At 34.2% G+C, this 27,894-nt stretch overlaps 2 protein-coding genes and 3 non-coding genes across 8 annotated transcripts; 2 read left to right on the top strand and 3 right to left on the bottom strand.

The window, feature by feature from the left end:
* Positions 1-83: 83 nt before the first annotated feature.
* Positions 84-2,164, bottom strand: LOC139087985 (thrombin-like enzyme elegaxobin-2). Its single transcript, XM_070636971.1, has 3 exons — positions 1,527-2,164; positions 748-836; positions 84-551 (listed from the first exon to the last, which is right to left on the bottom strand). The coding sequence occupies exons 1-3, from the start codon at positions 2,162-2,164 to the stop codon at positions 457-459; spliced, it is 822 nt and encodes a 273-aa protein (XP_070493072.1). The 3' UTR covers positions 84-456.
* On the top strand, positions 109-26,310 carry TfAP-2 (transcription factor AP-2). 4 transcript variants are annotated; one of them, XM_070636959.1, is made up of 10 exons: positions 4,270-4,301; positions 15,851-16,212; positions 16,956-17,171; positions 17,227-17,430; positions 19,534-19,768; positions 21,507-21,634; positions 21,698-21,741; positions 24,445-24,748; positions 24,899-25,066; positions 25,861-26,310. In XM_070636959.1, exons 2-10 carry the CDS (start codon positions 16,126-16,128, stop codon positions 25,972-25,974), a joined length of 1,500 nt encoding a protein of 499 aa, XP_070493060.1. In that variant the 5' UTR covers positions 4,270-4,301; positions 15,851-16,125; the 3' UTR covers positions 25,975-26,310. The 4 variants fall into 4 exon arrangements, with proteins under 4 accessions (XP_070493059.1, XP_070493061.1, XP_070493060.1 ...); XM_070636957.1 differs by having other exon boundaries at positions 19,534-19,780; XM_070636958.1 differs by lacking the exons at positions 4,270-4,301; positions 15,851-16,212 and adding an exon at positions 109-274 and having other exon boundaries at positions 16,941-17,171; positions 19,534-19,780.
* Positions 12,345-12,418, bottom strand: TRNAI-AAU (transfer RNA isoleucine (anticodon AAU)). The gene has a single exon. It is a non-coding gene; the product is annotated as a tRNA-Ile (tRNA).
* Positions 14,496-14,569, bottom strand: TRNAI-AAU (transfer RNA isoleucine (anticodon AAU)). Its single transcript has one exon. It is a non-coding gene; the product is annotated as a tRNA-Ile (tRNA).
* On the top strand, positions 15,264-15,337 carry TRNAI-AAU (transfer RNA isoleucine (anticodon AAU)). The gene has a single exon. It is a non-coding gene; the product is annotated as a tRNA-Ile (tRNA).
* Positions 26,311-27,894: the final 1,584 nt, after the last annotated feature.

Raw genomic sequence — 27,894 nt, 5'->3', positions numbered from 1 at the left:
CAAATCGAATTTTTTTTCTTCTTTTCATTTTTCATTGCAGATATATCCAATAAACTCGTACAAAATGAAACTGGAACAGTAATAAATCAAGAATTGGAAAAAAGAATGAAAAATTAAAAAAATAATTTTCAAAAATATCAAAAAAAACTTTAAAAAAGTAAAAAAATTTAGTGAAATTTAAAGGAAGTATATCCAAGAAAAATTCATCATGACATTTCGTTGTGTAATCAATTCATATGACAAAAATCCCTTCAACGACAGCAGCGCTCAATGGGTAAGTACGGCGAGTAGATTAACATCATGTGTAGCATATGAGTAGAGTAGCTTAATTTATTGATTTTAATATAAACAATTCTGAGAGAAAAATTCACAAAAATTTATTGAAGAACTTGAAGTCGATTCCAATTTTTGTTGACTTCGAGTTCTGGCTTTATTTACATTTAGTCCACATAATGTTCAAGATCTTTGTACCATTGATATGAGAAGATCAAATTTAATTCCTGATTTTCGACTTATCCAATCAACATACGGTGCGACAGCTGTATACACACCTTAATGATACAGAAAATATTGATTTGAATTAAAGTTGCACAGCAGTCACATGTGACAGGCAAAAACCGTACAAATTCTTCATACAAATTCTTACAAAACCATACAAATTGTCAAGAATTTATACGGTTTTTTTTTTCTGTCATAGTTGCCTGTTATGCAACTCTGCTTTAAATGCTTTAAGCATAAAGAGCCTACCTGGATAATGCTCGACACCACAAGGCTTTATAGACCACGACACAATACCAACTTGAACTCCATTCACTAACAATGGACCACCAGAATCACTGCATTGAATTTAAATTTCAAACTTTATACATAGTTGTGGTAATGGGTCATTAAAATATTATTAGGCTCTATGGAATGGGATGGGCTCCTTAAACCATGCGTGTCTAAAGTCGGTAAATCGATTCTAAATCCGGCACTAGAGTAGCATATATACATATAATACTTTGGAGCCTTCAAGCTTAAGAGCTGGAGGCACTACGATTATTAATCTGTTGTACCATCTTTAGACCTACGTTTTACTGTTAAATCCGAATCACTTACAAGCTCTGCACATTCCAAAGACACGAGTACGTCATAAGACCCTACCATGTACTCAATTATAACTCATATGCGCAAGATTCCGTAAAAAAAATCATTCAAGTACCAGTATATCCTTCTATATCTAGCAGTGGAGGCACATCATGTGCTAAATACCTCAAAACAGTACTGAAATCACGAGCCGAGCATCTTTTTTAGAGCAATGAAATGGAAAAATAGCTTCGATAATTAGGCATGTTTTGGGATTGAACCCAATAGCAGCGTAACTCTGGCATAGTTCCGGATTCAAACCAACATCAAGTCAGAGTCAAGACTGCCTAGATCCGGATTTTTAATCAAATAACCAACTTGTACTATTCAAGATTCCATTATTCTCAATTTTAGACTATCCAATTCAGTTAATTCAAAATATTCCAACATTCAAAACTCACCCATTACAATGAGATCCCGAAAAATCAGCTACAGCCGCACAAATATTAGTCGAATGTATCAAAACATCCTCAGGAAGTCCATCTTCCTCAAAAACCATTCGACAATCTTTATAATCCCAAACTTCTGTATCAAGTTTCTGTAATGGTGGAATTGTGTCATTAGTGTAGCTCCAAAGTCCCCATCCAGCAACAACTGCTGGCGTTCCTGTTGTGTAAATAGCACCTGAAATTGGTAGGTGAACGAATGTGTTGTGAAAGCCAGTGGATATTGAATCTTTAAGCTTAATTAATCCAATGTCATGTGAAATTGTCACAGCACTAAAATGTTCATGTTTAATAAACAGTTCTGGATGTCCAAATTTTCCATTTTCACCGGAAATTTTCAATTCCGTTGATCCATACTCAATCAGGAATGTGTCATCAATTGGATATTCGCAATGTGCAGCTGTAAGGACCCAATTTTTGTTTATTAAGCTTCCACCGCACCTGCGAGTTCCTTGATAAATCAGCACAACTAGGTACGGAAATTCATGAATGTCTGCATCGACACCGCCAAAAATTCTCGGACTTCTTTCAATTTGCAGTGAATTTGACGACTTTATGACCAAAATAAGCACAAAAACTACAAAATACTTCATTATGGCTGAAGAAATTGATAAAAACTGAACAATTTTTAATAATTCAAATAAGCAAGTTCGGGTATTTATCAGTAATATTAATTCAGAAGTTATCATAATCATAAAACTTGAATGATAAGTGCCTGTGGACGATATGATATAGACTTATCTATTTTCGAAGAAATTCAAGTGATATTAATGCCTATTAGAGGTGAAGTTCAGTGGGAATCACCGTAGAAAAAGAAAATATTGAAGAATTTTTGATGATAAGCTATGATTGGTCCAAAAACTAATTTTGTGGAGTTTTTTGCAAAATTTTGAAACTTGGGAAACTTTAGGAGATAAGGCTGATTCATTTTGAGATTAAAAAGACACAATCAGCTCTAAATAGGCTGAATTGGACAAATTTAGTTCAAATTAATCATCTAGACATACGACTAAATGAAGCAGAAGTAAAAAGGACTCAAACAGTTCAAATCAAGCTTGATTAGACTCAATTAGTTCAAACTAAGTTGTAAAGGACATGACTAGTTCATGCTTTGCTCCAGAAGACACGATTAGTTCATAATTAGCTTCAAGAGCCACAATCAGCTCAAATCAAGCTAAATTGTACACGATTAGTTAAATTCAAGCTCCTAAAGACACAATCAGCTCGAATTGGACTCAACTGGACACGATTAGATCATAATAAGCTAAATTAGATACGATTAGTTCAAATATCACACTTAGGGACATAACTAGTTCAGACTAAGCTCCAATGGACATGAACTGTCCAAGCTTAGCTCAAAGAGACACGATTAGTTCAAGCTAAGTAACAATGAACATGATTAGTTCCAATTAAGCCTCAAAAAGACACGATGGGTTCAAATTTAAGTTGATTCTAAAATTCTATGGACACGATTAATTCCAGCTAAACTTAAAAGGGACAAGATTTGTTCAAGTTAAGTTTCAAAAGGATACGATTAGTTCAAATTAGACATAACTGGACACGATTTGTTCAAACTAAGCTCCAAAGGGAAATTAGTTCAAGCTTAACCTCAAATGGAGACAATTAGTTTAAGTCAAGCTGCCGTTGACTCAATTAACTTAAATTAAGCTAAACTAGACGCGACTAAACCAAATTAAGTTAGATAGAACAAGATTAGTTCAAGTTAAGCAACAAGGAACACGATTAGATCAATCTAAGCTCAAAGGGAGCGGGATTAGTTTAATCTACGCTTTAAAGGGCACGATTAGTTCAAATTCAACTCCAGTAGACACGATTTGTTTAATTTAAGTTCTAAAGGATACGATTGGTTCACATTAAGTATAAATAAACATGATTAGTTGATGTTAAGCTTCAAAAGGACATGATTAGTCCAAAGTGAGCTCAAAGGGACACCATTCGTTCAAGTTAAGCTAGATTGGACACGATCAGTTCAATCTAAATTCCAAGGAATACGATTAGTACAAGCTAAACGTTAAAGGGCACGATTAGTTCAAACTAAGCCCTTTTGGACACGACTAGTTCAATTTAACCTCAAAATTCATCAAAATTGTCGCCTTTCTACCATTCTAGCTACTCAAATCCCTTCAATCGCCCTTTTTCTACTCATCACAACTCTTCATTTTGACATCAAGATGTCACCATTGTCCCCAACATCATCATCAACATTCGTGTTCTTTTCCTTTCCCTTTTTTTCTCTTTTTTCTCTTCCATTTCATTCATGACATCAAGCACAACACATTTCATTAAAGATATCAGCAGAACATATACAAATATTATATAAATATTACCAACATTGTGTGTACATGATGAATAGCAACAAAAAAAAAGACATGAAAAAAAAAAAGTTCTCGTTTAACATGCGAAAGGCAGTCTGATCATTAGTCTCGTCAACATCACACGTGCGTTTTTCATCTCAACATTTTTTGGCGATAATTTTTGTTGATGGATATAAAGTGAATAGAGTGGTGACAGTTTTTTGAATGTGCTGGAAATGGACGAGAATTTGGTGAAAATTAATTAAATTTTGGAATTAAAAAAGAGCAAGGATTTGTGCTGATTATTGTGTGTTATTAAGTTATTGTTGGAACAGCAATTGTTGATTTAAATTTGACGAAATATATCCAAAAAATACTATAAAATTTTAGTGTAATTTAAATGATTTATGAAACGGTACACAATTTATTATTTACATGCTTAATTAGTTATTGGATGATAATTTATTGGAATGAAGCAAGTTGTGCAAAATAAGTGAAGATGGTTTGGATAAATTGGAGTTATATTTACAGAAATTATGCAAAAAATAGATCTAAAAGTTGTGTTTTATCCTAAATTTATGAAATTTACCAAATTTATGGCAATTTATTGTCAAATTTTGAACTGTTTCTGACTGTTTTTGACCGATAGTCTTTAGTTCCGTTGTATCATGAATAGTAAATCATGAAAAATCTTTTAATTAAACTAGAGATCGAAGCCGAAGATTTTTTAGTCGACAGTGGCTAAAAAAACGGCTTAGCTAAGCCGACAGTTGGCTAAGTTTAGTCCAAACCGAAACGCCGATCTAAGCGACTTCGATCTCTGAAATAAACAATTAAAAACAAATTCACACCGGCATGATGTGAACCTGATAAAAATTACGAAATTTACTAAAATAAAATATCTAACATCTAATAAACCGAGAGACATACGGCGTAGAAGGCGAAAGAAATTCCGACGCTAATCAGGCTCTCATCGCTTAGCTCTCGTCTAAGAAAGGATTCGGTTAGATCAAGCCACAGGTTAAAGTCACAACATCGGATTTTTCTGTCTCTTTTACAACGTGTGATCTTCAGGCTACTTACTTACTTACTTTTCGTATAAATCAATTGTGATCCATGATCCCCATCCTTAAATGAAGCGTTTTCTGAGTTTTATTGAGTAATCTTTGCTTAATTTAAGTTTGAGTAATGTGTTCTAAAAATTGTCAGCTTTAAGAATCTGGCTAGATTATGTAATTGCTAGAATTTCACAAAAATAGATTATAATGAGGCTCCTGAATCTGATTCTGTAATTGGCTTCCATTTATCAATTTTTAATTCTTAGTCAAATAGCTTTTGTACATCAATAATCTCCTAAGAAATTCAATCATTAACACACAGTTGCTTTCCGTTCCAAACGTATGTTTTTTGCTTCTCTATGGCTAGCGATCATGGGTTCGAGACTCGGAATGGGAAATTTTTCACATGTCCTTTTTCGAATCACAATAACAGCCTCCCTTTTAAGGCTACAGGCATTAATGTCATCAAAGAAGTGGTTCGGATTCCACTTTAGACTGTAGGTCTAGGTTTGAGCGAGAGATCTGGTGAATCCTCCCTCGATAAACTCCCAAAAGCCATGAAACGCATATAAACGCGCAGCTATGGATCTCAAGTCTGCAAAGCTAATGTTTATTTTTTTTTACTGGCTAGCCTTTAATAATTTTCAATAGCAAGGACAATACTATCTCTATCAACAGCCATCTTCCAAGAAGCCAATCTGGTACTCTTTTGCCATCTACAAAATCAGACTTAAAGACTTTATTAATTGGAACTTCACTTAGTTCTTCTTACAATCAGCAAATACATAATAAATGGTTCCCAATTTAATCAAAATATTTGGACTCAAATGATCCAAAACTGACACTTATCCACTTATGAACTCTAAATTAAAAGTTTAAAAATGCCAAATTTGAGCATTAATTTCAGATAATTTCCATTCCTTTCAAGGTTCCCATAATTTAAATAATATTCAAAATTATCAAATTGAATGTCAAATTCAATTCCCAACTTCCACCCACCAAAAAAACGATCCTCAAAGTTCATCACTTCTCTTCAAATTCAATTTTTCATGCAAATTTCCCGTCCAGCCCCAAAAAACAATAAAACAATCAACCTCAAAAAGTTTACTTCTGTAAAGTGTCAAAATAAGAACTTTTGTGGCGAAAATAGAAGCAAAGCAGGCCTCGAAAAAAAAATAATTTTCTGTGTCTGTGCACCTTCTTATCATTATGACTGTTGACTAAAATAAAGGAACGAAGACCAAAAAAAAATTTGCATAATTTAATATCCAGTGCCTGCAAAGTAAATTGACTTGAAAAATTCCGACGATTCTGTGCCTTTTTCTTAAGAAATACATGCCAAGATCCTGCGAGTCGGTCATCAAAACTGTTATTTTTTTTGCGTTATTATTGCTGGAGCTACTGTTGCCCTCACAAGACACATACACAAGGCATACACAAGATAAGTGGAAATGATTGTGGAATGCACATAATTGCATACTAAATTTGAAAATTACAGTCAGCTTAGATTCTTTTTTTTTAACAATTTTTACTTCCATTCCTTCTCATTTTTTTTGTGTCGTGTCACAATTGATTTATTTCTTTTTGAAATTGGGTATTTTCATTAGACGGACTTCTGTGCGGGATGATGGGGAACTTGGATGGATGTTGTGTGGAAAAGGGAAAGGTTGGGAAGACCTGCATAGTAGTCCTTAAAGGTTTAGAAGACCTGAGATACATCTCTTAGATTCTTAAATATTGAGGAGTTTTTAGTTGCAATCTTAAAAGTTTATAAAAGGTTGAGAAGACCTGTATCCAATTTAACAAGGTTTAGAAGAACTGAAGAGCAATCTAAAAAATTCAAAAGATCTGAAATATACCCTGAAAGGTTTTGAAAACCCTGTCTTGTATTTTAAAAGGTTTAGAACATCTGAATTGCATTTTGACAAGGTTTAAAAGACCTGCATTGCAGTCAATAAGAATAAGAACAACTAACTTGCAATTTAGAAGATGCAGAAGCTCTTTATTGTATTGTAAAAGGTTGAGAAGATCTGATTTTCATTTGACAAGGTTGAGAAGACCTGATTTGCATTTGACAAGATTTAGAAGATCTGGATTGAATTTTCCAATGTTAAGACCAACTGAAATGCAATCAAGAAGGTCTAAAGGACCTAGAATGTACCTCAACAGGTCTAGAAGACCTGCAATCTACTCAGAAAGGTTGCGAAGATCTGCAATTTATTCCAAATGGTTTAGAAGGTCTGCATTATGGCCCTGAAAGATGTAAAATACCTGTTATGTATTCTTAAATATTGAGGAATTTTTAATTGCAATCTTAAAAGTTTAGAAGACCTGAATTATTTTGTAAAAGGTTGAGAAGATCTGATTTGAATTTGACAAGGTTTAGAAGATCTATATTGTATTTTCAAAGGCTTAAAAAACCTGAATTGGATTTTCCAATGTTAAGAATAATTAAAGTGCAATCTAGAAGGATAAAAGGACCTAGAATATACTCTAAAAGATCTAGAAGACCTGTAATATACTCTAAAAGGTTTGGAAGACCTGCAATTTATTCCAAAATGTCTAGAAGACCTGCATTGTAGTCTTCGAATGATCTAGAAGATCTGTAATGTGTTCTTAAAGTTTGAACAGTTTTGAGTTCGAATCTTAAAGGTTTAGAAGACCTGCATTGAATTTAGCTGGGTTTAGAAAGCCTGTATTAGATTCAACAAGGTTTAGAAACCCTGAATTGCAATCTGAAAGGATCCAAAAGAACTAAAATTCAGACTAAAATGTTTGAAAGATACACAATATATTTTGAAAGGTTTTGAAGATCTGGAAAATATTTTATAAGGTTTGGAAGACCTGCATTGCATCTCACAAATCTCAAATGTCTTACTTTACTTTCTTAATGCCTCGAAACCCTTAAAATTCCTCCCGTAGCTTCACAACAGATCATTACACCTAATCCTATAACCTTCAATCCCCTTAAAACGCGGAAGTCCAAAAACACATCCACAAATCTAATCTTTAAATCCACCAAATCGGCCAATGAACTGATCAATTTATCATTCATCCCCAAATATACATCATAATACATAATAGAAAGAATTGAAAATTGTTGGTTTTTATTTCCAATCCTCCTTTATGACTGAAATTCGCTGCTGAACAGGTTCAACAGAAGCGCTAGATAAAATGGCAAAACACGAGTGTTCTACATTTAAAGATATATAGAGACTCGGACCATCTCATCAATACGAGCATTTCATAACATTTGACATGATGTTGACGGCAAGAAATTAAGATGAACTGTAGTTATTTTGGAAGAGATTGTTAGCTGAAATAGAGAGGTTTTGTGGCTCAGTTTGGGTTTGCTGATGGGATTTTGAGGTTAAGTTAGTGATTTTGAGGTTATGTTCCTAAATTTAAGGTTATGCTACTGATTTTGAGGCTAGGTTCATGATATAGAGGTTATGCTCTTAATTTTGAGGTTATGTTCTGGATTTTGAGGTTATGATTCTGATTTTGAGGTTATATTTCTGATTTTGAGGTTATGTTCTTGTTTTTGAGGTTATGTTCCTGATTTTGAGGTTATGCTCCTAATTTTGAGGTTATGTTCTGGATTTTGAGGTTATGATTCTGATTTTGAGGTTATATTTCTGATTTTGAGGTTATGTTCTTGTTTTTGAGGTTATGTTCCTGATTTTGAGGATATGTTCCTGATGATTTTGAGGTTATGTTCCTGATTTTGAGGTTATGTTCCTGACTTTGAGGTTATGTTCCGGATTTTGAGGTTATGTTCCTGATTTTGAGCTTATATTTCTGATTTTGAGGTTATGTTCTTGTTTTTGAGGTTATGTTCCTGATTTTGAGGATATGTTCCTGATGATTTTGAGGTTATGTTCCTGATTTTTAGGTTATGTTCCTGATTTTGAGGTTATGTTCTTCATTTCAAAATTCTTAATTAATGCACCTTAAAGATCTCGGCACCACACCATCTTCCAAACTTACTATTCATCATCTTCATGCTACTTTATTTCACCTTTTCTTCATTCTTCTTTGTCTCATTTTTGATTTAAAAATTTCTTTGCAATCTATTCCACTTTACATTTTATGTATGTTTATCCATCATCATCATCATCATCATCGTCATTTCATAGACATTATAATCGAAATAATAGAAAATATATATATATATATTGATGAATAAGAACGCGGTGGTCAATTCATATATATGTGTGATTAAAAGAAAGCGATAATAGGCAATAGAAGGCAGCAAGAATAGTAAATAAATAAATAAATAAATTGGTTCATAATTTCAAAACTTTTTTTTATTTTTCGGTTTTGCTGTGACTTTTTGTTCTCTCTTTTATGGATTGTGTTTTAGTTTGGGATTTAAGAGTATTAAGAGTATTAAGAGAATTTGTTTGACAGATCTGTTGAGTATGGAAATTATGGAAGGAGCTAATCCATTTGTTTTGATTGGAAGTTGGCTGTTGATAAAATATTGTTTAATCCGACAAGAATTTACTTCGATTTTCAGACTAGAGTTTGACTCAATTACGAACATAACCTCAAAATCAGGAACATAACCTCAAAATCCGAAATTTTACCTCAAATTCTGAAATATAACCTCAAAATCCGAAGTTTAACCTCAAATTCCAAATTTTAACCTCAAAATCCAAAATTTAACCTCAAAATCTGAAATATAACCTCAAAATTATGAACGTAACCTAGAGTTTGCCTCAAATATCCGACTAGAGTTTGCCTCAATTATCCGACTAGATTTTGCTTCAATTATCCGACTAGATTTTGGTTTATTTTTGAAATTTCAAGCATTTCTTTGATAAAATCTTAAAAATATTCCAAATTTAAAGTAAAAATCATCAAAACCATCGTAAATTCCCTCCTTTATAAACCCCTCCAGAACATACTTTAAAGACCGAAATCTCGAAAGAAAATAAAAAGAATTTTTCACATAAAGAATTTACGGCTACGATAACATCAAGAAGATGCACACACAAGAGAACTTCCTTTCTGCCTTAACCCTCAACATGAGGAAAAATCAGAAAATTTTCATAGTCATTGGAATTCCAAAAATTCTTTTTTTAAATATTTTGAGCTATTCCAGTTCCTCTATTCTGTCATCTATCATCATTCTCAGTTCTTACTTTTCAGTTTTTGGCAATCATGATCTAATTTCGCTTCAAGACATGATAATTATTCATTTTTTCCTTCTTCTATCTGCTCTTCATTGTTAGTTCTCAACTGCGCCTCAAGATATGTGTTATGAGCTATAATAGTATCAATGATTCTTTTCTACTCAGTTTTTTATTGCCATTATTACAGCTTTATAATGTTAAGTTTGTGCAGTAAAATTTGTTTAGTGTTGAATGAATGGAATTAGAAGTAGGCATAGGGAGAATTGAGAAATTGGCTATAGTAGCTGAATGGTTTGGTGCTGCATTAGTGATCTAGTTGAACAACCTAGTCGGATGATCGAGGAAATCCCTAGGAGGATAAATAGAGCAAAATGAGAGGTTGTGTTCTTAATTTTGAGGTTAAAATCTAGATTTTTAGGTTATAATTGTTGATTTTAAGGTTATATTTCGGATTTTGATGTTAATTTTCGAAATTTGGGGTTAAATTTCGGAATTTGAGGTTATATTTCGGATTTTGATGTTAATTTTCGAAATTTGGGGTTAAATTTCGGAATTTGAGGTTATATTTCGGATTTCGAGGTTAAATTTCGGAATTTGAGGTTAAATTTCAGATAATGAGCTTAGTTTTCGGATTTTGAGGTTAAATTTGGGATTTTGAGGTTATATTTCGGAATTTGAGGTTAAATTTTTGATTTTGAGGTTAAATTTCGGATTTTGAGGTTATATTTTGGAATTTGAGGATAAATTTCGGATTTTGAGGTTATATTTCAGATTTTGAGGTTAAATTCCGGAATTTGAGGTTATATTTCGGATTTTGAGGTTAAATTTTGGAATTTGAGGTTAAATTTTGGATTTTGAGGTTAAATTTCAGATTTTGAGGTTAAATTTCGAAATTTGAGGTTAAATTTCGGATTTTGAGGTTATATTTCAGATTTTGAGGTTGAATTTCGGAATTTGAGGTTAAATTTTGGATTTTGAGGTTAGATTTCGGAATTTGAGGTTAAATTTTGGAATTTGAGGTTATGTTTCTGATTTTGAGGTTGTGTTTCTGAATTTGAGGTTATGTTTCGGATTTTGAGGTTATATTTCAGATTTTGAGGTTAAATTCCGGATTTTGAGGTTATATTTTATATTTTGAGGTTAAATTTTGGATTTTGAGGTTCAATTTCGGACTTTGAGGTTAAGTTCGTAATCGAATCAAACTCTAGTCGAATAATCGAACATTCATAGCTTATTCTAGTTGCTATTTTAACAAAAAATACCCAAAATATGAGCATAATAAGCAACAATAAATCAAAAATCGTAGCCTCATTCATCCCATTTTACCTCCAAAAATTTCCACATTTTTCATTCCAACATTCAATCCTATTCATCCACACAAGCACACATCATCTTTATCTTAATGTCCTCATAACCAGCAATTTATTTCTTATCGACAGCACATTAAGCTACTCCAAAAAAATTCAATGTCTGCATGACAAAAGCCATCAAGTCGCGATAAACTCAGTCAATGGAATTTCCTGAAAATATTTTTTTGTTCCTGTTGCTTGACATTTTTTACACGTCGTTAATGTTCGAATATTTTCGTTGACCTTCAATGTATCAGCAAATGGCAGTCAGGACTTCATGCTGAATAAAAAAATCCTTTTTTTTCTCAAATTCATTCAAAAATTTAATCGAATGGAAATAAAATGCAGAGAATTTTAAGCCCTTAAGGCATTCGATTCCTCCTATTTTTTTTAATTCCGATTCCATTCAACCCAAAAACTAGCAAATCAGCTATTAGGAATTATATAAATATGAAGTTGAATGAATATGGCTGGAGGGCAGGGAACCCCTTTTAAATAAAAACTGTAACTGAACTTATTGCTGTGTGTTTTTTTGTTGAGATTTCAGATTGTTTCAGATTTTAAAAAAAGGAGCGGAAATTTAGGAGAAAAAAAATGAATTTTCAGTTATTTCCTGTTAATATATCAGGAGTTGTTGGATAGGAGGGGATGGGGGTTGTGGATGTTGAGGCTACATGTTCATATGTGTTTGACATATTTTTGGACTTTTCAGAGAAATTTGATAAAAATCCAATTTTTGAAACAAAAGTCATCCGATACCCCTGATCCCAGATTCCTCTAACTTCCCAATCTCTTGAAAATCGATCAAGTATCTACTTACTTTCCTACTTGAGTATTAAATGCTATTTAATTCCATAAAAATTAATTCACATCCAAAAAAACATCAAAAATCAATTCAAAAAAGAAAATTTGGCTCCAGAGAGGATCGAACTCACGACCTTCGCGTTATTAGCACGACGCTCTAACCAACTGAGCTATGGGGCCAGATTATTTGTTGGAGCGATTTTTGCTAAATGTCGTCGAGTACATTTTCTCTGTTAGCACATGTGAGTCAGTGGACACTGAGAGAAGAGAATGTGATGAAAAAAAAGAAAAATGTGTTTCATTTTTCAGTTGGTTCTTTAAGAGGGGATTGTGGAAAATGGGATGAGAATTTGGGAATTTATGGGAATGGATGGTTGAAGATGTTGGAGTTGATTTGGATTTCGGATGGAATGGTTGACTCATATTGACAAGATTAATGAAAAATTGGTAAAAAAAAGGGTGTAAAAATAGTCAAAAATTGATTGAAAGTAATCAAAAATGGAACAAAATTGAACCAAAAATTGACAAAAAATTCACAAAAAATGAACAAAAATTAACAGAAAATGATCGAAAATCAATGAAAAATTGACAAAAATTGGCTAAAATTGTCTAAGAATTCACAAAGTTCGTCAAAATTCCACCCCAAACAGCCTCAAAAATCCCTAAAACAGTCACAAATTCCACAAAGCAACTTCCTCTCATTCCTTCTAAAATTCTCTATTTCACAAATATAAAAATTGTTCTCAGAATTTGTCTCAAATTGCTTATCTGAGCTGAAATTTTTGTCACTCCTTTGGATGCGAAATTCTCACTTCTTATCATCTAAACAGCAACAAATTTAGTGTCATGTCATATCTTTATAATTAAAATCTTGTTGTATATTTTATTTAGAAAGAAATAAGAATTTTTAATGGTCTTTGGAGATTCTGGGTTGAGTCAGGGTTGGGATATTTGCTTACTTATTGGAACCATGCGCTTCGGCTTGGAGCTTAGATTGCTACAAAATGCTTTCCATCTGACTCAATTCCTGGCTGTATCACAAAGCTTATACAAATTCTCATTTTTGACATCTAACTGGTATTCCTTCATTACCGTCCTACGCCATGTTGCTCTTGGAGCACCAAGACACCTTTTTTCTTGTGGATTCCAACCAAGGACAAGTTAAACAAGCTTGTGTCTCTGCCCCAAGCAACAACACTATTCAGGGTTTGGATAATGACTGTGATACTGACTGAGACACTGGACGGTTGGGATTGAAGCAGAATTGACACGAAATTCAAAGTCCGGACTCTATTGAAGATGCCTCCACATTGGAGTCATATATCCTCTGGATTGAAAAGCATAAGGTTAAAGGTCTGCATAGTATGTGCAAATGATGAAACAGTCAGAACAGTCTTTAGAGTCATTTGAATTGCTAATGAATCTAACAGAGTAGGCAAAACTCCATTTTGGAATTTTGAATCCGATTTGCGGAGTCCTGGCAACTCTGGGATCTTAAAAATATCCATGTAGCATTGATTCTTTATATTAGCATCCAGAGATCCAGGTTGGAGCCTTAGAGTAAATCTAGCTAGACTTGTTGAGCTTGCAATCTTAAAGTTACAGTTCATAGTGTGGTAAGAAACCTGTATACCATGTTCGGTTTCTCTCGAAGCTTACCACCAGTTGTGTCACCAAAAATAAAAAGGTTACCTTACTCTGATTTAAGACCAAAACCCCCCAATCCTGTCCCTCCCAAAAAAATCCATTCCAACACTCCAAATCATCACAGATTGTCGCCGAACATCTTGTTAGTGCTAACTTTCTCATGTAATTCCTCTAAAAAAATCTAAATGGCTACTGTTAATGATGGAATGTCCACAGACAAATTGCTTTTGTTAAAAAATGTACAAAAAATCTTCTCAGATTACATCCAAATTAAAAAATTATTCTATTTAAATGAACATCATCCACATGTTCCTGAATGTTATTCTCATTTTTTGAGGAATTGTCCCACAAAACAAAGCAACAAAGCAACAGAAATCATCTCAAACTGACACTTTTGCATGACACAAAAAGAAGATTTTTTTGAGACTCACTTTAATTGCCATGTACAAGCACAAGTAGTTTGTCAGCAATAATTTCAGGTGCGGTGTTGATGATTAAAAGCTTTGGTGCCACTTTGGGTGTAATTGTTGATAATTTGGGTTATTTTGAGGTTAAATACTTAATTAGTTGGATTCAAAAATTGACAAAAAAAAGTCAAAAAAAGAAAATTTGGCTCCAGAGAGGATCGAACTCACGACCTTCGCGTTATTAGCACGACGCTCTAACCAACTGAGCTATGGGGCCAGATTATTTGATGAAACAATTCTTGCCAGAGTTCTTTGATGATTCTTAGTAGAACTTATTTAGTAATTCTGACAATATTTGTTGTGGAATTGGGAATTAATCGACATTTATTGAAATTAGGGTCAATATTAGAGCAATATTGATGATTTCTTGAATAGGGCAAATTGGTTAATTGATCAACAATCCGACCCCAGGCTGACATGACTCTGACTATGGAAATAGTCTTGATTTGGATCCAGATAAGGCTTAAATCCAATACCATGTCATAGTCATGCAGTCCTGATGCCGGATTTTGGTTAACCATCTTGAGATATTCGGGATGGGTTCCTAAAGATCTACTGTAAATCGTAGGAAGGTAATTTGGGATTGACCTAGTAAAGCAGACCATTTGGAGCATAATTTAATGTTTTGAGCCCGTCCCGTGTCTTGTTAGACTTCGATTTGTTGTCTTATTGTCCAGATACACCTGAGGGTATTGGCGTCACATTGGTATTTAGAATCCTGAATATTTTTACTCAGAATATCCAAAAACTGACCAACTATCTCAAATCACTCAATTTCCTCAAAACTATGACTAACCAAACCTGATCTCATACCAACAATCAAAACAATTCTACACAGAAAAGAAAAAATGAAGATGATTAGTTCAGCACGTGCATCGAATTTACGCCAAAATTGCTCCAACAAATAATCTGGCCCCATAGCTCAGTTGGTTAGAGCGTCGTGCTAATAACGCGAAGGTCGTGAGTTCGATCCTCTCTGGAGCCAAATTTTTCTTTTTTTGTACTTTTTTTTGTGATTTAATTTAATCTTGAGATTGAGATTGATTTGGTGTCGAGTGGGATGAGATTGTTGCTAGGGAAGCAGTTATGTCGCTATGTCGTTACGTTGCGACGTCGCTGTATGAAGACAGAGTTGATTGGAGTCGATTGTGTCTCCATTGAAGTCCGAACGTCACTTTCTTGGTCTCTATGAGCTCTAGAACTCCAAAAAAGCCGCCTTTAAGAGTCCGGACCCCCAAAGTCCACTCTTCACTGCATGAAGGTTCTGTTAACACTGAGGGTACCTCGACGGCTATTGATGGCCTGCTCAAGAGTGCTTATCAAGCCTCAGAAACATTATTCACTGAATTTTGACTAATTTACCAAACCAGACCCCAAAAAATGCGCTCTAAACCCAATTCACTCCAAAATCCATCCACAATTCTAACTTATTTTGATGAATCTTTCATTCATTCATCTCAACTTGCTCAACATTCATCATCATCATCATCTACTCCAGTATTAAATGGACTTATATGAATACATGTTTACATACATAAGACTAGTAAAGTGACGAAAAAAAGAATTTGCTGAGTGAATAGGGAATAAAAGGTGGAAGAAGAAGGAACAGATTAACGGGAAATATAAGATAATTACTCGTCGACGCTGCGTCATACTTAATTTAACGATTTTTGATTAGATTTATTTATTTCGTCTATATTTTTGGACATTCGCGATTTAATTAGCATATACAGCTATTGGTGCTATCTGTGATGTGTCAATGTTATTTTGTATATGAATAAGCTGAGGTCAATAGTTTTTGTAAACATTAAAAGCATGGCGCTATCGTATGTTGATATGTCTTCTGTTATTGAGGTTCAGGTACATTTAACTGAATTTTTCTCTCAGAATTTTTAAAAGAATTTTCCATTTTTACTCCATGCTATGTTTTATACCCCGTGCCATCCTATCCACCCCTCACTATCATATCTACCCCATGCCATCCAATTTACCCCATGCTATTCAATCTACCCCATGCCATCCTATTTACCCCATGCCATTAAATTTACTCCATGCCATCTAGTTTCCCCCATGCCATCCAATTTACCCCATGCCATCCTATCTACCCCATGCCATCCAATTTACCAAAGGTCATCCAATCTACCCCATGCCATCCAATCTACCCCATGCAATCCTATTTACCCCGTGCCATCCAATTTACCCCATGTCATGCTATCTACCCCATGCCATCCAATTTACCCCATGTCATCCAAATTACCCCATGCCATCCAATTTACCCTATGCCATCAAATTTACCCCATGCCATTAAATTTACCCCAATGCCATCCAATTTACCCCATGTCATTCAATCCATCCCATGCTCAATTTACCCCATACTATCAAGTCTACCCCATGTCATATCCAACCCACACACCATGTCACGCTTTACCCCACAATTCATACCATCCTATCAACTCCATGCTTCATGTCGTTCTATCTACCCTACACCCCATGTCATCCCATCCAAATCCCCACTACCATCCCCAACACTCTCCCCACTCTTTAATTTTAAAATTACCCCAAAAAATTGACACGAAATTTCAAAAAAGTTTTCTCTACCAAAGGAACGTCTAACAAGTCACGGCGGCGGTATCGGTTTAAGTAGCGGTAGTCCAGCATATTCAGCACACACAGCTGGTGGTACGGGCCGATCAGGTGGACTATCAGCAAGTCAACATGGTCCCGGTATGCATCAACCAGCTGACTTTCAACCGCCATACTTTCCACCTCCATTTCATCATCCATCGACACATCAGAGTCCACCGCAGCAGCAACAACAGGTAAAATTTGGAATTTTTTGTGAGGAATTGAAGCTTTAAAGTCAATTTATTTCAGAATCATCATGGACTAGATTATTTGAGTCCAGCAGCCGATCCATATAGTCAAACGCCATTATCGTCAGGACTACATCATCATACATCATCATTACATCATCATTATAATCAATTAGCTGGTTTAAGTCGTCCGTCTCAGGAACAATTAAGCTTATCTGGTCGATCTCATCGGGATTCAGTTGATCTCGTTCAGGGATGTCATGTTGTGAGTATAAGAATTGAATTATTGAGGGGTTTATTGGGGTTTGGGTTAAAGGAATTTAAGGAATTTAAGGAATTTAAGGTGGGGGAGATGAATGAAGGGATGGTAGGTTTTGGGGGCTTTGGGATAAGACAGGTGGGTCATTGGTATAGTCCAAAGGCATTTGGTGAGGAAATGACCCAAAATCTGGTTCCTGGATCAGAGTTAAGGCACCCTGGGGACAGATAATAGGCCATTTTACCGCATTATGCACTCTGGGATAACATAGACATACCCAGGTTGACCTATACCTAACCACACCATGACTTGTCATACCATCATCGACTAATCAAGCTCATACTGCACATTCAGCTACTTTTTGGTCACCAAACTCAATTTTACGGCTGAAAATCGAACAAATTTGCTCAAAAATTGCAAATTTTACCCCATAAACCCCTCTAAACACACCCCTAATTTCCCCCATCGCCTACATTCCAAGAATCTCAATCTAAATCCATCCACAACTTCCATTTTCATCCTCCCTAATCATTCCTACGTCTCCCATCCGCAACAGAACCAAAAAAACAAACATTTTTTTTTTAATCGAAAAAAATTATTAAAAAGCGGACATAAAAAATTGGCAACAAAAAAGAGACATGAGAATGTTGACCATTTGCTTCTGTATCTCATCGCATTCCGCAGTCAGTTCTTCTTCATATTTAGTATTAAATATGAATGAATTGTGAGGAATTTTTATTAACTTTTGGGATATTCGAATGTCTTATTGTGATTATGATTAGGAATTATTTGAGGACTGTTGAGGATGAATATTGAGTTGTTGGAGATGTTTTAATAATTTTTTTGGTCGAGGTCATGGATTGTTGAATATCTGAGGGGATTAATGGAAGTTATGTTATGTAATAAATGCGTTTTTAGATGCTTCCTTTCCTTCCGACGACCGTTATGATTTGAATATTCGATGGATGGACTGTCGGCTGTCAATCACTATGGCGGCAGCACAGAAGGTGAAACAGCGGCCGATGTTCCCGATGACCGACGCCCATCGATGGACAACATCGGCCGGTTACCAGCATAACCACTCTGTAAACCTCCTACAAGCGAATGTCGAAGGATTCAAAAAATACCGAAGGGAGTCAAAATTTTAAATAAATTTTGACCGTTATAAAAATCGATGTAAAAATCTATTGATTTTCAGCTTAAACTGTCACATGAAGCATGATTTGTTGCTACACATTAAATAACGCCAAGTCTCGACATTTCCACAGTCTGTTATAAACGTTCTTTGATGGGTAATTGTTGGGGTTGAATCCTTTGACAAAGCATAGGTCGATGACTGGGCAAGACTATAACTTCGTATAATGACTCCGTATAGGCAATGTCTTACTATCCATGACCGAATATAGACAATGATTGATTGTAGCAGACATATATGATAATCATAGTTATGTCTACATATAGATGATGCTTTGATGTCATCCAGGTATAGGTGATGTCTAAGCAAATATGATTCCTAGCAAGGGTGATGCCTAGCTATGTGTATGTATTCTTAATAGGTTGTTCCTGTCACAGGTGCTTGTTTTGCAACTCTGGTTAGGATGTCTAGATCAATGGTGGGCAACCTTATGTGCCGCTAAACACTAGTGAGCGGTTTTAGTTGAGACTTAAAGCCAAAGTGTGCCGCGGAAATAAAGGTTGTCCATCACTGGTCTAGATGATGTCTAGGAGAAGGTAAATGCTGCCATGATACAGCCAGATACCTTCCAAAGACTCCAATTTGACAATTCTACGACAAATCTCCATAAAATCTAATAAATCCCCAAAATTCACCATCATCAAGTCATACAGCCTCAATTAGACCATTTTCCCATCATTTCCTCAAATTATGCTACAGATGCTATGCAAAGAAGAATTTTCCTAAGTTTATACAGACGAAAGACGCAAGAAAAATTCCTTTTAAAGTTAGGGTACGGAAGAATTTTTCTACACAAATATTCTAAAACATGATGAGATGTTGCCCCTCGTTGCTTCATATAAATTAGACTGTCTTAAAGATGTTAAAGCTGAATATCCAAATTTTGACTAAAATTTCCCAATTTTTTATTTCAGACTCAACTCTCCCACGGCTTCCCAATGGCCTACACAGATCGTCGTACAAGCGACTATGGCGCATCACTTGCAGGCTCGGGTGCAACAGGACGACTTGGTGCACCAGTTAGCGGACACGATCATGATCCACTCTCACTTCATCAGGCACTACAAAATGCAGTCGATGATCAAGAACAGAATCAAGTTTGTGATGAGAATGCGACAACATTCATGACTGATTTGCCTTTATTGAAAAGTGAGTTTCATTGTGAGTGTTGACATTTTTTTATGCATTTATACTTTTATGGGGATGGATGTTTGGGGATATTTTGAGGTTATTTGGGAATATTTTGGGGTTAAGATTGATAATTTTGAGGTTAAATTGAAGGACTTTAAGGTTAAATTTATGAATTTTGAGGTTAAGTTTAGGAATTTTGAGGTTAGGTTTATTAATTTTGAGGTTAAGTTGCCCAATTTTTAGGTTAACTTTATGAATTTTGAGGTTAGGATTGCAAATTTTGAGGTTAGTTTTGTGAATTTTGAGGTTAAATTGATGAATTTTGAGGTTAAATTGATGAATTTCGAGGTTAAGTTTGTGAATTTTGAGGTTAAGTTTGTAAATTTTGAGGTTAACTTGAATGATTTTGAGGTTAAGTTTGTGAATTTTGAGGTTAAGTTTGTAAATTTTGAGGTTATGTTGCTCAATTTTGAGGTTAACTTGCTAAATTTTGAGGTTATGTTGCTCAATTTTGAGGTTATGTAGCTATTGCTATATTATTGAACAAATTCTCAATTACACATCACATTGACGTTCTAAATTCATTCATTCATCATCTTAATAACTGCTCTAGATAGCCCAAAACCAGAAATCTACTCAAAATTCCATCACTAAGTACAAGTTTCAATTAAAAAGATCTCAATCGTGCCTCAATAAAGCCTAAAAACTTAACGTAGACTTTTTTATTAGCATTCACAAATTAATTTTAACTGCCTTCCGTCGCTTAATAGTTCAACATAGTCATTCCCTTCATCCCAGCCCCCTTTTTTTTGCTTCGTACACTTATGCAGCTCATACCGGCGAATTAAATGCAAGAAAGAAAGAAGCAAGTAATGAGAAATGAGAAAAGGAACTGACAAAGAAGAGAAAAAAAATTGTGAAAGCAACAAAAAAAAAAAAAATCTTGAAATTTGAAGCTTTAAAATGTTGTTGTTGTTGTTTGTATGAACAGCATGAAGAGATGGAAAGGTGCGAGAGAAATATGAGAAATTGATCCTTGCTAATAATCTCATCAAATACAACCTCCAAAAAACTTTGGTGTCGTGTTGCGTCAAAATTGTAGTTTTGGCGTAGTTTTGAGAATTTTATGGATTTTACGACAGGAATTGGAATGTTATTGATGAAATTTCATCAATTTAGCCTTAAATTTAGGAACATAACCTCAAAATTGAGCAACCTAACCTCAAAAACCATCAATTTAATCTCAAAATTCACAAACTTAACCTCAAAATTTATCAATTTAACCTCAAAATTTACAAATTTAACCTCAAAATTCACAATTATAACCTCAAAATTCATAAAATTAACCTCAAAGTTAAGTAACTTAACCTCAAAATTTAGCAACATAACCTCAAAATTTACTAAAGTAACCTCAAAATTCATGAAACAAATCTAAAATTTAGGAACATTACCTTAAAATTCAGCAACATAACCTCAAAATTAAGTAAAATAACCTCAAAATTGAGGAACAAAACCTCAAAATTTATTCACATAACCTCAAATTTATCACCAAAACTACAAATTTCCCATTAAATTACCCCTATCCATTCCCATTTCCTCAACTCAAATTTGAATATTTACTTTATTTCCAAACATAAAATTTCATGTACAAAGTAATAAACAATTTGCATCCATACCCATACATAAGTAGCCATTAAGTCATCATGTTCCCCCTTCTTTAATGCATTTCATTTCTCTTTTTTGCATATTTATTCAGATTCACCGCCATTCTTTCCCGACATTAAGAAAGATCAAACGTCCCTCAACATTGTCGGTTCACCGAGTGACGTTTTCTGTTCGGTTCCCGGTCGATTGAGTCTATTGTCGAGTACGAGTAAATATAAGGTAGTCTGACGACGCGCCATCTGTATGTGAAGACTAACTTTGTTTATGTTTTTGTCACTCTAGGTTACAGTAGCTGAAGTTCAACGACGACTATCACCTCCTGAATGGTAAGTTGTGAATGGTTGACTCTTAAACTACCACACCTGACCTTGAATGCTCCTCTACATGCCCACCCCTAAATATGCGTCGAATCCGAAGCACGTTAGGAAATTTTTCAATATTTTTCCAGAAATTCTAACTTTTAGTGATTATGATAGTTCCTTATGTCTAGTATATGAAACCGTAAAGAAAAAATTTTTTCAACCCATGGCTGACGAGAAATAGGGTTTTGAAAATTGAAAAAGTGTATCGACCACTTTTACTAAAAATGCTCTAACTTTTTAAGGTTTATATCAATTTCATTCAAATAACTTTTATTTAGTAGATATAATTAGGGACTATATTTATAGTAGCAATTTTCAAAATTTCAAGTTCCTTAGTGCCTCTAAAACTTAGATTTATTGAAAATATGAGAATTCTTCATACATATTTTCACTTTTCTCAGGTCGAATAGTGCCGATTTTATTAAAAGTTATTTTGTGTGTTAGGTACTAACAATATCTACCAAATATTATAAAAATTATTTTTTTTGACTCCGGTTTATGTAGACAAAAATGGACTTTTTCCTCAAAAAATAGCGTTTTTTCGACATTTTCGAGTATAGCTCTAAAATTAGGGTGCATGGTACGGTATATTATTGCAGTTTTGAATAGTTCGTATGTTATGCTACAAGATTATGGAAAAATATGTGCAACTTTATTTGCGCGTTTTCGAGAAAAATGACAAAGTATCTATTTTCTTGCAACATTTTCATTAAAAAATTATTTTAAAATCGCCTAATGACATTTTATGAGGTAATACATATGTTTATTCAACATTTTATGATAGAACTAGATTATATAATAATGATTCAATAAAAAATTTGAAGCTTTTTTCTAACCTATGCTGGCTGCTTCGCTCAGAAATCTACTATGTACTCAAACCTCTACTGTTCAGCACTGCTGCAAAAATTTTTATTTCTGTCTTAAATTATGTTTAGCTAAGGTCAGGAGCTTTCCAACGATATATAATACTTATATGTTTAGTCTTATATTAGTGGCTAAATAGTCAAAAGTTTAAAATTTAAATTTTTCGACCTCATTTTTTAAGTCAAATTTTCATTAATTGATGTTTGGGAAGGTTTTATAAGATAATATGTAATTTTTTTGACTGCTTGTGACTAAGGATTATCAAAAATAATGATAAAAATGTTTTGGGCTCATCCCATAGTGTAACTGTGGACTTTGGACCTACGGCCATTCGATGAGCTGAAAATTTTTTTATATCCACTTTTAGTCATTTTATGTCATAATCAGTCGAAAAAATTGCATATTATTTTATAAAACCTTCCCAAACATCAATTAATGAAAATTTGACTTAAAAAATGAGGTCGAAAAATTTAAATTTTAAACTTTTGACTATTTAGCCACTAATATAAGACTAAACATATAAGTATTATATATCGTTGGAAAGCTCCTGACCTTAGCTAAACATAATTTAAGACAGAAATAAAAATTTTTGCAGCAGTGCTGAACAGTAGAGGTTTGAGTACATAGTAGATTTCTGAGCGAAGCAGCCAGCATAGGTTAGAAAAAAGCTTCAAATTTTTTATAGAATTATTATCACATATACTAATTCTATCATAAAATGTTAAATAAACATATGTATTACCTCATAAAATGTCATTAGATGATTTTAAATTAATTTTTTTATGAAAATGTTGCAAGAAAATAGATACTTTGTCATTTTTCTCGAAAACGCGCAGATAAAGTTGCACATATTTTTCCATAATCTTGTAGCATAACATACGAACTATTCAAAACTGCAATAATATACCGTACCATGCACCCTAATTTTAGAGCTATACTCGAAAATGTCGAAAAAACGCTATTTTTTGAGGAAAAAGTCCATTTTTGTCTACATAAACCGGAGTCAAAAAAAATAATTTTTATAATATTTGGTAGATATTGTTAGTACCTAACACACAAAATAACTTTTAATAAAATCGGCACTATTCGACCTGAGAAAAGTGAAAATATGTAAGAAGAACTCTCATATTTTCAATAAATCTAAGTTTTAGAGGCACTAAGGAACTTGAAATTTTTAAAATTGTTGTCATAAATATAGTTCCTAATTATATCTACTAAATAAAAGTTATTTGAATGAAATTGATATAAACCTTAAAAAGTTAGAGCATTTTTAGTAAAAGTGGTCGATACACTTTTTCAATTTTCAAAACCCTATTTCTCGTCAGCCATGGGTTGAAAAATTTTTTCTTTACGGTTTCATATACTAGACATAAGGAACTATCATAATCACTAAAAGTTAGAATTTCTGGAAAAATATTGAAAAATTTCCTAACGTGCGAAGCCGAGGCTGAAGCCGAAGCTGAAGCCGAAGCCGAAGCCTGTTAAGCCGAAGCCGAAGCTGAAGCCAAAGCCGAAGCTGAAGTCGAAGCCGAAGCCGAAGCTGAAGCCGAAGCTGAAGCCGAAGCCAAAGCCGAAGCCGAAGTCAAAACCGAAGCCGAAGTCGAAGCTGAAGCTGAAGCCGAAGCCGAAGCCGAAGCCGAAGCCGAAGCCGAAGCCGAAGCCGAAGCCGAAGCCGAAGCCAAAGCCGAAGCCGAAGTTGAAGCTGAAGCCAAGGCCGAATCCTTGAATACCCCCTCCCCAATCACCCCACCCTCCCCATTAACACCACCAAATACTAAATTGTCAAAAATTTCCCATTTACAGCCTTAATGCAAGTTTACTTGGCGGTGTTCTTCGTCGTGCCAAAAGCAAGAACGGCGGTCGTTTGTTACGTGAGAAACTTGAAAAAATCGGCCTTAATTTGCCAGCTGGACGAAGAAAAGCCGCAAATGTGACATTGTTGACGTCACTTGTTGAAGGTGAAGCCATTCATTTAGCCAGAGACTTTGGTTATGTATGTGAGACTGAATTTCCTGCACGACAAGTTGCTGAATATCTCACCCGGCCACATACTGAACAGCCTCATGATTCTTATAAGAGGAAGGAACTGCTGTTGAATACTAAACAGGTAAGGAAGTCATTCTGAGTGTCATGGCGCACCTTGTTGGTTAGCCTAGACCAAAACCGCACACGGCATACGGTTCATGGCATTCTTAGCTTGGACAGCACTGACATACCTCATACCACCTTACTAAAACTCATTTCATTACAATTTTAGGTCACAAAGGAATTGATGGATCTCTTGAATCAAGACAGATCACCGCTATGCAACACCAGACCACAACACATTTTGGATGGATCAATACAAAGGCATTTGACACATTTTTCATTAATATCACATGGTTTTGGTTCACCTGCCATAGTTGCTGCTCTTACGGCTATTCAAGTAAGTATCCGACTAGAATTTGACTCGATTATCCGACTAGAGTTTGCCTCAATTATCCGACTAGAGTTTGACTCGATTATCCGACTAGAGTTCACCTCGATTATCCGACTGGAGTTTGACTTGATTATCCGACTAGAGTTTGACTCTATTATCCGACTAGAGTTTGATTTTAATTATCCGATTAGAGTTTGACTCAATTATCCGACTAGAGTTTGACTCTATTATCCGACTAGAGTTTGACTCTATTATCCGACTAGAGTTTGACTTTAGTTATCCGACTAGAGTTTGCCTCAATTTTCCGACTAGAGTTTGTCTCGATTATCCGACTAGAGTTTGCCTCAATTATCCGACTAGAGTTTGACTCTATTATCCGACTAGAGTTTGACTTTAGTTATCCGACTAGAGTTTGCCTCAATTTTCCGACTAGAGTTTGTCTCGATTATCCGACTAGAGTTTGCCTCAATTATCCGACTAGAGTTTGACTCGATTATCCGACTAGAGTTTGACTTTAGTTTTCCGACTAGAGTTTGCCTCAATTATCCGAATAGATTTTGTCTCGATTATCCGACTAGAGTTTGCCTCAATTATCCGACTAGATTTTGACTTTATTTATCCGACTAGAGTTTGACTCGATTATCCGACTAGAGTTTGACTTTAATTATCCGACTAGAGTTTGACTGTATTATCCGACTAGAGTTTTACTCGGTTATCCGACTAGAGTTTGACTTTAATTATCTGACTAGAGTTTGCTTCGATTATCCGACTAAATTTTAATTTTTCTCAATTATTTCCAGAACTATTTAAATGAATCAATAAAACATTTAGACAAAATGTATCCAGGAAATGGTGGCAGCATGGTAACGTCATCTCTTGACAACAAATCAAAACTTGATATTGACAAAAAATGATAATCAGCATGAGGGCAACGAAAGTCATTTTTAATTTGATTCTTTGTTCCCCCGACTTGTCTTGTATGTTTATCAACTTCCGCGCGGCATTTTATGGCCATCATCATGACCCACATCAGCGTGGAAGTAAAAAAAATTTGCATTAATTTTTTATGTCAATAATGCTCAATTCACATGTGCCAACCAGCACTGACCATAACAATGTTGTACAAAAAAAAATATATTAAATTTTTAACAAAAATAATTAATTAAAATTGATATTAAAAAAATTGATTATTAGAATAAAATTTATAAAAAAAAAATTAATTAATTAATTTGAATAAAAAAATTCTCATTCCGAACAAAATTTGACAAAAGCATGAAAAAATTATGTCGAAAATTGATAAATAATGGAAAAAAAAAATTATTAAAAGTCTAAAATTTATCTCAAAAAAAGTAAAAAAATTATTTGTAAATCAAATTTGCTGTAAATTGTAAAAACAAAAAAATGAAAAATTAACAAAAGATTTAAATGAAAAATGAATAAAAATTTGACAAATTAAGTGTTGAAAAAAAAAGTAAAATTGTGGTGAAATTTATTAAATTTTAAAATGAAATTTCAGCAGATTAATGTCTCTTAATCATTTAAATTAAGGTTGTAGTCTGGTTAAAGGTCACTGACCTAACGGAAAACCTCAAAATGCTCTAATTTCAAAGAAATTCTAAGCGAATCCTAATAGATTTATATAGAATCCTTCAAATTGCACAAATCGGTTAATCAATCCGAAATCCGGCAGCAGACCAGCGTATCTCTGTCATGCTCTCGAGCACCAACAGTTAAGCCGGTCTCGGTCCGGATTTTGGATTGACTGACCAATTTCCGGTACTCGGATTCACATTTTTTCGGTGAAATACACCTGAATGGAACTAATTTTAGTGAAGTGATCAACAGTTCCAACTAAAAGAGACCATCCGTACCTTTTTGGACTATTAGAGTCCAGGTTCCCAAAGTCTCAACAACTTTGAAATCACTGATCATCAGACCTTCAAGCACGTCTTCTAAAAGGATATTATTGATCCCTTATATGATGATTAATCCAGGATAAATATGGATCAATCTTTGTTGTCATTTGCCATAGAATAGTTCCATTACTATCTCGTTTTGTTGCAACATTAATTCCAATTAGAATGGGTTGATTTTGACTGTTGTAGATCAAAGCTGGACCACCTGTGTAAATTAAAATGTGGATTGGAGTTCAATCTTCAATGATCAATCACAATGATATCAGTGAATTTATACCAAATCAGGCACTAAGTCAGAGCAACGCTAGTCTGGGCTCGGATTTTTGATCGATTAATCAATTTGTTCAATATTGAATGTTGATCAATTCCAGATAAGGATTTTAACCCGTAAATCAATATATACTGAGTCCCCGGATTGATCCCGGGATTTATACCAGGCTGAGAAACTAGGCGGTATCGGCGGTATTTATTTGAAATACCATGGTATTTGGCGGTATTTAGCGGTATTCGTATGGATATCGCAGAGCTTCTCAGTCTGGGATTTATACAATTCATGACCGAGATTGCCAAGCTTTATCCACTCTATTCTATTTCTACACCTTTGAAATCAATTTAGATTAGTGCTCAAAATTGATCCGAAATTTTGTGAACAATTTAACTCAAGTCGACTCAATTCCATAAAAATTCCGAATCACCATCGATCTCGGTGGCTCAAGGATGAATATTCAAATAAAATCACATCAACCATCCACTTCATATTCAACTCTATCTACATCACCATACACTTGTTCGTACTTCAAATGAAAACAAAATCTGTTCCATAAAATTTACTAATTATTCACACTTATTTTACAGCCACAACAAAAACTTGTTCAATTTCTTTTTTTCTTTTCTTTCGCATTTCTTTCACATTTGAAG

The sequence above is a fragment of the Chironomus tepperi genome, unplaced genomic scaffold (genome assembly GCF_022539635.2).
Source record: "Chironomus tepperi strain 1889 unplaced genomic scaffold, CSIRO-AGI_Ctep_v1 contig_158, whole genome shotgun sequence".
NCBI lineage: Eukaryota > Metazoa > Arthropoda > Insecta > Diptera > Chironomidae > Chironomus > Chironomus tepperi.
The sequence above is the reverse complement of the archived record's forward strand: the minus strand, read 5'-3'. Positions and strand labels throughout refer to the sequence as shown.